The sequence below is a fragment of the Hydra vulgaris genome, chromosome 03, assembly GCF_038396675.1.
Source record: "Hydra vulgaris chromosome 03, alternate assembly HydraT2T_AEP".
Lineage (NCBI taxonomy): Eukaryota > Metazoa > Cnidaria > Hydrozoa > Anthoathecata > Hydridae > Hydra > Hydra vulgaris.
In genome coordinates, this window is record NC_088922.1 from 31,797,501 (window position 1) to 31,807,458 (window position 9,958).

Genomic DNA, 9,958 nt, shown 5'->3' on the forward strand with positions numbered 1-9,958 from the left:
GGACCTTGAATTTGATATTTCACATTTTTCTTTAATATTGTGCTTAAATTTAGATAAAATATTCAAATCCATATTCTCTGACAGCACAATAACATCAAAGTTTGAGTTAAGCAAAACAAAATGTGGTTACATTATTAATTTTGGATTAGCACCATACCATCGAGACCAGCTTTTTTCTGATGTCAGAACATTGCCAATATTTGTTTTGTCATATGACGAGAGTATGTATGTTATCTTTAAAAATGATCAAATGGATTTCAGAGTCAGATACTGGGATTTAAGTTCTGGTGTTGTAAAAGCTAGATATATTGACTCAAAGTTCCTCAGATGCCCTAATTCACATAATTTATTTGACAAACTCATTGAAGCAACAGAGGTGTTTGGTCTTGGAAAATTCAAGTATCAATGGATGGTCCTAATGTTAATTGGGAGGCTCTGAAAATCTTAGATAAACATAGAAAAGTAAAAGAATATTGTGGTATAGTTAATATGGGGAGTTGCAGCTTGCACATTGTTTATGGTACCTTACAGAGAGCAATAAATTCATCAAAGTAGGAATTATCAAAAATATTTTGTGCAATTTATAATCTTTTCAAAGATTCACCTGCTAAAATAGATAAGTACATTAAAGTTTTTGAATCTGATCTGTTTGCTTTTAAGTAAGATTGCATTGTATTGATTCAAATTAGGAAAACGAAAAATAACTATCTTTTCTTTATATATATATATATATATATATATATATATATATATATATATATATATATATATATATATATATATATATATATATATATATATATATATATATATATATATATATATATATATATATATGTAAGCTATGTTAGTGTATTTTACAAATAGAGTGCTCAATGTTCTTAAAGAACAGAGCAATAATAAATTAAATTAGTAAAAAACACTTATCTTTTTTCTTCAACTTGAAGAAAAAAGTTGATAAGTGAAAGAACTCTTCCTGATGATCCATTGCTGGATCATCAAGAAGAGTTCTCTTCCTGATGATCCAGCAATGGTGAAACTTCAAGTTAAAGAAAAAAGTTAGATAAGTGTTTTTTACTAATTTATATATATATATATATATATATATATATATATATATATATATATATATATATATATATATATATATATATATATATATATATATACATATACATATATATATGTGTATATATATATATATATATATACACACACATATATACACATATTCATACATACATACAGACATACATACATACATACAGACATACATACATACATACATACATACAGACATACATACATACATACATACATACATACATACATACATATAAATATGTTGCAGTTTCTGTTCAACTTGCTGGGTAGAAAATGAAACTGTGGCTTTTAGAGGAATTGTTGTATGGCTGAACATGGTTAAAATTATAAAATATTGGGAATCAGTGTGCAAAAGCAGATGTCTCAAAAACAAGAGCTATGAAACTCTTTTAGATCACTATCTTGACATGTTTGTACCTCTGCAAATGCAGTCTTCAAAGATATCACTAAAAAATTGAAAGGATTCCTAGCTCTATTTCAAACAGACATAACTATGGTAGCATTTTTATCAAACAGTTTAGAAAATATGTTGCAAAGTTTGATGAAAATGATTCTCAAACCAAACATTTTAAAAGAAGCTGCAACCGCATTTAGTTTAACAAAGATTGAAGTATAGTAATTAGTACCAACTATAAGCAGAACAAATTGATATAGAAACAGCACTGAAACAGATGCTATGTTCTCTTGATTGTAAACCAGAAGAGAAATTAGAATTTAAGTAAGAATATAGACAAATTATCATAATGTTATTGCAAAAATTACAAATAAGATGCTCATTGAAGTATTTTTTAGTGAGGAATGCTTCATTTTTGTCTCCAAATGAAATTGTTCAAAACAAGGAAGTATCCACTCTGAAATTAAAAGGCTGAGAAATTAGGTGTCTGAAATTCAAAGGCTTAGAGATTAACTGATGGTGCAAAACAATATTATGATGAAAGTGTTGCTGCAGATTTAGAGAATAACTTGAGTCCTTTGAATTAACTGATTCTGTTAATAAATTTCTTGGTGTCTATTTGCACAAAACTCAAAAGTATTCAGCATTGTTGTTTTATCCCATGGCCAATATGCAATAGAAGGAGGATTCAGTGTTAACAACCAGTTTTTAGTAGAAAATCTAAAAGAGAGTTCTCTTGTTTTCCAAAGAATAGTTAATGACCACATCAATTCCCATGACATTTTTATACATCAGTATGAGCTTCCTAGTGATCTTTTAAAAAGCTGTAGATTAGCATACAATAGGTACAATGTTAAAAGAAAATAAAGATCATTTGAACGTAAATAAATTAAGCTTCATCGATCAATTATTTTTTAAGAAAAATAATTGATTGATGAAGAAATTGTAATTATGAAGAAGCTGAAAAATAATTTTGCAAAGTGCATCAAAGTTCCTCAAATTGATGCTGACAAGTGCATCAAAGTTCCTCAAATTGATGCTGACAAGTGCATCAAAGTTCCTCAAATTGATGCTGACATCAGTTTGAAGCAGAAGAAAAGCTTCACTATCCTTATGAAAGCAAATTCCTTTAGAAACACAATGTTAGAAAAAAGAACTGGCAATTATTTAAAGAGCTTGATGTTTCACTAAAAAAACTTGAGCAATCTAAGAAAGAAATTAAATAGAAGTGTTTGATAACCTAGTATGTCTATATATATACTTTTGCTGGCCACCCTGTCTTTTAACAGTTTGTGCAGAAGTATTGGCTCCTATTGCCTCTGCAAGGTCATGTGATAGCATCAAAGGCGATTTATGACAATTTTCTAAAGCCATTCGTGATATCATTTGGTCTCCTTGAGCTGTAGTTTTTTTCAGTTCGGCATCTACTTTTAAGACTCGAAAGTTTGGTGCCATTTTAAAGTTAGTTGAACTGCACTACGGGAACATTTCAATATTTTTACAATGTTTTGTTCACTTTCTCCTTGCGAATGGAAAAGAACAATCTGCCCTTGTATTCATTAAGTTCTCATCATTTCCCTATTTTCTCAACGAAAAATATTATTCAATAAAATTTTCACAAGAAAAAATCATTGTTAACACTTTTTAGCTATTTAAATAGATCAGCATTGTGGAAGGTTTTTATTACAAAATCGAGACTAATGGTAATCCCATTTATAAAATAAAACTCCCATATACTTACTTAAAACCAATTTATTGATTTAGCCTGAATATTATATATTCAAAGTATATTATTTGTTATTTTTATCAATTTTTTTAAATTGATTTAAACTTATGGCCACAGCTGTATATTAATTATAAATATATTTCTTATTTTAAAATACTTTTATTTATTAGATTTTTTGTTTTTAATTTTTTACTTTAGTATTTACAGGCCCTTGCACAGTGATTTAGAAACACTTAATATTTGGCAAAAATACAGTTTTTCGAGTAGCGCAATCTAAATAATGTTATAAGCTTATTATTTTTTACAGTCTCTTATGATTATAATTTTTTTTTTTTACATAAGTACTGAAATAATAGATTTTAACATTAATATATGTTTTAAAGTGACCAAACACAGCATTTTTTTTCATTATTGAATTTTTATCACTATTAAGACTTAATTTTCTCCCTTAATAAAAATCCTTTCATTTTAATTTTCATTGCATACAAAGATAATAGATAATTCTATTTTAATTTATAAAAATATTTGATCATGTATTTATACATGTTGTAAAAAATGCATTTAAAAAAATGCAATTTTAAGGAATGTAAACTAATTTTTATAGAGCTAGGACTTTTTACCTTTGAAAAAACTCCTCCCAACTCGCCCCATTTTGAAATAATATGGTTTTAAAAAGCTCATTTTATAAAAAAAATTGACGACGTAAAAGCTAATATATACAGTACTCTGCATAAGTTTTAGACCAGTTACATTTTTTCAAAAAATCCTGGAAAATTCTTCTTTAATATTTAAGTTTTTAGGTCTAAATTATAAACATTAAAACACATGTATTTCACACAAAGTATGGAACAAACTTTTTAATGTCAAACTTCATAAAAAACTCCTAATATTTACTATGTCCTCCTTTTGCCTCAATCCCAGCCAATATTCGCCGGGGAATAGATTCATACAAATTAGTTATAAAATTTAGGGGTATGTTGTGCCATTCTCTTTGAAGTACTTCAAAACATTCTTCAGCATTTCAGGGAGCATGCTCAACCTTCTTTCTGTCCAGGTAATCCTAAATATCCTCAATTATATTCAAAACTGGACTCTGGGGAGGCCAGGTCATCAATTCCAATACTCCTTCCTCTGCCATTTTATTTAAATAATTTTTTGCCACTCGGAAACAATTTTTTGGGTCATTGTCCTGCTGCAGAATAAAGTTTTGACCTATTAGTCTCATTCCGGGTGATACAGCATGGTGCCTTAGGGTATTCACATAACGTTTCCCGGTGAGTTATCCCCCTATTTTGATCAAATCACCTACTCCAGATGAAGATAAACAGCTCCAAACTTGTAAAGAGCCTCCTCTGTGTTTAATAGTAGGGTTTAAACACTCGGGCTGATAGGCTTCTTCAATTCTTCTTCAAACATATTGGTGTCCTTTCATTTCAAAAATTTTGATATTGGACTCATCGGTGTACAGAACCTGATTAAACATTTCCTGGGCCTAATCTTTGTGTTGTTTTGTATATTTAAGTTGTTTTTCTTTATTACCATACCGTAATAATGGTTTTAAGTAGGTGCCGTCGAATAAAAGAAGAGCTGACATTTTTCCCAGTTGCTGTGTATATGTCTTTAGCCAGCTTGGTTGATGCTTTTTTTGTATTTCTTAAATATAGGGTTTTTAAATATTTATTGTCATCTTTTGTTAGCTTAGAGGTCTACCACTTTTCTTTCTATCTTCAAGGAAGCCAGTTTCTCTTAACTTTTTAATGATTTCTGTAACAGCATTCTTCAAATATCCTGTTTTGGATGTAGTTGTTATGACACATGGTTTTAATAAATGAGCAAACAACAAACCCCTCATGTTTCCTCATTAATTTTGTTTATTTATTCAAAATAATATGTTCCTTCAACTTTTCTTATATATTATTAAACTTAAGTACGCTTTAAAAATTTACATAGGAAAAAAATTATAAATACATCTAATTATACAAGTGGTCTAAAAATTACTCACAGTACTGTGTATATACATATATATATATACATATATATATATATATATATATATATATATATATATATATATATATATATATATATATATATATATATATATATATATATATATATATATATATATATGTATATATATATACACACAGTATCGGACAAAACGAGTGCAACCAAATAATGCTAATTTAGTTTCTTTATATAAAAGTGCTGCATTTTTTCAATTTAGAGAAATAACTATGTAACTGTTTAGAGACAAAGTTCTTCAAGTTTTATTCATCACAAAGTTCATTATTTGTACACGAAAATTAATAAATTAATCAAAAGTATTCAAAAAAGTTGATTTCCTTCTGGACAAAACAAGTGCAACTCGACAAAATGTTGACCAAGCTGTATTTTTCTATCAATATTTCGTGGCGAATCCTTTGTTGTCGATCACAGACTTGCATCTTCAAGGCATAGATTCGATCAGGTGATCAATGAAACTTTGTGGAATAGCTGCCCAGGCCTTTTGGATTTGTTCAAACAGTTGATCCTTTTTACAAACACCTTCACGATTAATTCTGCGGTTGACAATCTCCCACAGGTTCTCGATAGGGTTGAGATCCGGAGATTGAGGCGGCCAATCCATCACCGATAGGTGGTTGTCTTGAAACCACTGCTTGACTACTTTTGCAGTGTGTTTCGGATCCTTGTCTTGCTGAAAAGCCCATTTTATTGGCATATTCCATTCAGCATGAGGTAACATAACATCTTTCAGGATATTTTAATACATGAAACAGTCCATTATTCCATCGTTTTGATGTATTGGACCTAGACCGTTAGCATAAAAACACCCCCAGACCATTACATTGCCTCCATAATGCTTCACGGTCTTATGGCAGTAACGTAAATTGAGGTGTTTTCCGGCCAGTCGATGTGCACGGCAAATGCCATCGCTCCCAATGATGTTGAACTTCGATTCATCACTGAACAGGACAGTTCGCCATTTCTGCACATTCCAGTCAATATGAGATGTAGCAAACAGGAGTCTTTTCTTCTGGTTTTTTAGTGAAATCAGTGGTTTCTTTGCAGGGCGTCGAGAAAACAATCCGGCTTCAACAGCACGTCGTCTGATTGTTTGGATACAGGCAGCTCTAATTGCTTTTGTATCTCGACTGATGATATCCAGGGACCCTTCTTGACGGATCTGACGATCATAGAATCCTCTCTAGAAGTGGTGGAATGCGGTCTTCCACCTTTGTTGTCTGCTGCCAACTTCCTCGTAGAACGATATTTGGAACATAGTCTTGATACAGTCCATTTTTTCACGCGATATTTATCAGAAATACTTTTTGTGACATTCCACTTATGTAATTGCCAATAATTTTTTTTCTTAGTTCCAATCCAAGACTGTCGGGAGCCATTTTTGCACTTGAAGTCATAAAAATAATAAAAATAAATAATCATGCTTCTCAAGGCTTACCATGTTACATTTACCTTGTGATGATACAATAATGCTCTGTGGAACACAACATCTTGGTTGGATGTGGACTGTATTGATGTAATGAAACACTTGTTGTATTTCACTTCTTGTATTGATGTTCTTGGGTAAAACACTTTGATAAAACTCACTTCGATAAACTGTCTTGATAATACTGACTGATTGACTTCCATATACTGACTGAATTACATGTCAATTTACATGTCTCTTATATAGTAAAATGAACCTGTGTGAACCTTTTCTGGAAGATTCTAGATCCTTCTTTTCGATGCTTCTGGATGCGTCAGGATGCTTCTGAATGTTTCTGGATATTTCTGGATGCTACTTGGTGCTTCCAGATGCTTCTTCTGGAAACTTCTAAATACTTCCTTTAATTATTAAAAAACTTCCGTGACGTTGACACGGACCAGACTTAAGAAAATGAAACAAACCAAAAAAATTGCACTTGTTTTGTCCGCTGCAAAATGGCACTTGTCAACAAAATTCTGCCTGTGTGCTGTCACCTGTCAGCTGATTGCTCATGTCATGGCATGCTATGACTCCAGACTCCTGAACTGTTTGCTGTTGTAGTATAGTTTGTTTCGTTTTTAAGACATGTAAAATTAGGAACACTTTTTAGCATTGTTCGATGTTGGTTGCAAACGTTTTGTCCAATACTGTACATATATATATATATATATATATATATATATATATATATATATATATATATATATATATATATATATATATATATATATATATATATATGCATGCATGCATAAGTTGATATCATTTTTCTTTCAATTTCGTAGGAAATGATTATAAAGTTTACTAAACAACAAATTTAGTAAACTTTAACAAAATCAACTTTATTTAGTTATTAAGGACAGAGTTTTGATTGATAGAAATGAATTACTTCAAAATTTACTTGTCGATTACTTGTTTTTTTTATAAAAAAAATGTAATCAATAAACCTACACCTTTAAACCCCCATCATCTTTGATCATATTTGACCCTATTTAAAAGATTTTTATCTTCTTTCCTCGTCTACCTTTTTTACATCATAGAGCGAATTTTCAGCAGTTTTGATTTATATTATCAAAAAAGTTAATTTTGGCCTAATTTTATTTATTCCTGATCACTGTGCCTTATTATTAAAATTATTATTCCTGATCACTGTGCCTTAACCAAATTCTTTTGGTGTTAGAGTTTTAACATTCAGACATGAAACTAACTCCAATCTTATGTGCAATCATTCAATCGATTTTATAGTAAAATTAAATTCATTCACTATTCAATCTTATCTTAAATTTCATTCGAAAATATTGTAAATTACAAATGTTATGACCATACAAAATTTACAACCCCCTTAAGTCGGAAGTTTTGCATGGTTATACCATTTAAACTTTGCAATATTTTTGAATAAAATTTAAAACCTGTTGATGAATTTAAATTTACTATAAGAAAGTAAAGTTGAAAATTTTTCTACATCACTGCCCTTACGTTTGGGCAGGGAGGCAAACGTTTTGGGGTATTTTTGTTCCCAGGCCTGCGTCATCACGACTTTTAACAAAGCATCCCCAATTGGCATAAGCATGAATATACTTAAGTTTGGAATTTTCACAATGCATGAAAGTATCTTATCTGAAACATCAAAAAATCGTGAATAAGTGATGTAAAAATAGATTCATGTTTATGTCAAATGATGAAGCAAAAAAAAGTGGAGATTGAGAGCCTGGGAACAAAACTACTTTAACATTTTTCCACCCCACCCCTAATTACCCTAAATATGTATGAACATTCACAAGTTTAAAGACTTTATAAAAAAAAGCCTGAGTTAAGAAAACGTGTTTATAGTTTTAGAAAACACTCTCGCATGATCCGTGACGCAGTTATTAAAACTATCAGTGAAAGAAAGGTATTTGTTGTTTGTTGTATTTTTGAATAGTTTAATAGTTAATTATATCCTGTTACATTTGAGTATTTTAAAATGTTTGTAAAATTGATTTTTAGTATTTAACTATGGATATGGGTGGAAGTTGCAGTACAGCTGTATTCACGAATCGTATTATTCAAAATGTTAAACTTGATGTATAAATTTTAGAGTATTTTAATATAATGTTCTGTAAAATAGTTTCAAATTATTTAGAAATTTGTTTTATATATTTTTTAATTTGAATAATTGCTCAATTTTTGACTTACTCAAAAACTAAGCGGTAAAATCTAACTGAAGAAAAAACTTAAATTATCCAGGTAGTAACTCCCGGTTGATAATAAATACCAGATGTTTCTTTTTCTTTTTCTTTTTTTTCTGACAAAAAGAGAGAACCTAAAAGAAAAATTCGAAAATTTTATTTTTATATACAATTTAATGTTAAGGGATTCAATTCAGTATTGAGTTGAATCCCTTAACGTTAAAAAAACCCGTTTGTATCGGTATGATAAAAAAATAATAATAATAAACAATTGTCTTTAAATTTACGGCCAAGTAAAAATCCGTATTTTATAGAGGGTTGGTTTCGAATTTAACATATTCATTTCAGCGCCAAAACATTGAAGACATGGCAAAAAATTTTTTACTAAACCTGCGGCTGGAGATATTTTGTATTGGACTCTCACCATTATCTAAACAAATCATGCCCAAATTATCTTGAATGAAATTTACTGCTCGCGGTGATAATAAACTTGACAGATTTTACAAAACATTGAAAGTCATTATATCCTAAAACACACAAAACTCTTTCAAAAAGAATGAAAGAGTTTTATCCGCAGGTATTTCTATAACAAAAGTCAAGAATACAAAATTTCAACTAAGAGTCTGGTGAAATATACAGTTCCGGATATGATCGTTAGTTTTTATCAATCTGAGAGCTGCTAATAGAAGGTATTTTAGCTTTGGTTTTTACACCTTTTCTGGCCTCTCTTTGGGTCAAATAAATTGCCTTCTTTTCTAGTTCTGTGTAGCAGCTTCTCTCATGAGCAGGCCCGTCTTTGTGTTGCCAACAACAAGTAAATATGTTAATTACAACAAAGTAATCCAAAGAATAAGCATTTCCTACTGATAAAATTTCTAACAGCAGAAGAAAGAAACATCCTTAGAATAACATTAGGGAATGTAAATACAAGTTTCATTGGTCACCGGTACCCATTTACCAATAACAATTGAAGTGGAAGTAAAGCTCTTGAAATGCAGACTTTTATTTGGAAAATAAATTTCACATTGTTTATGTAGATTTTTAAAAGCTCTAGGGTACGCAATGTAATTGCAATA

General features: G+C 29.9%; 1 protein-coding gene across 1 annotated transcript in view; it reads left to right on the forward strand.

Annotated features, from left to right (window-relative positions):
- The window catches only part of LOC136078089 (isocitrate dehydrogenase [NAD] subunit beta, mitochondrial-like), a 60,486-nt gene extending 51,668 nt beyond the window's left edge, over positions 1–8,818 (forward strand). The window contains exons 12-13 of the mRNA XM_065792926.1: positions 8,545–8,605; positions 8,701–8,818. Of these exons, the coding sequence (XP_065648998.1) occupies positions 8,545–8,605; positions 8,701–8,784 (145 nt within the window). The 3' untranslated portion in view covers positions 8,785–8,818. The remainder of the gene's footprint in view (positions 1–8,544; positions 8,606–8,700) is intronic.
- The last annotated feature ends 1,140 nt before the right edge of the window (positions 8,819–9,958 follow it).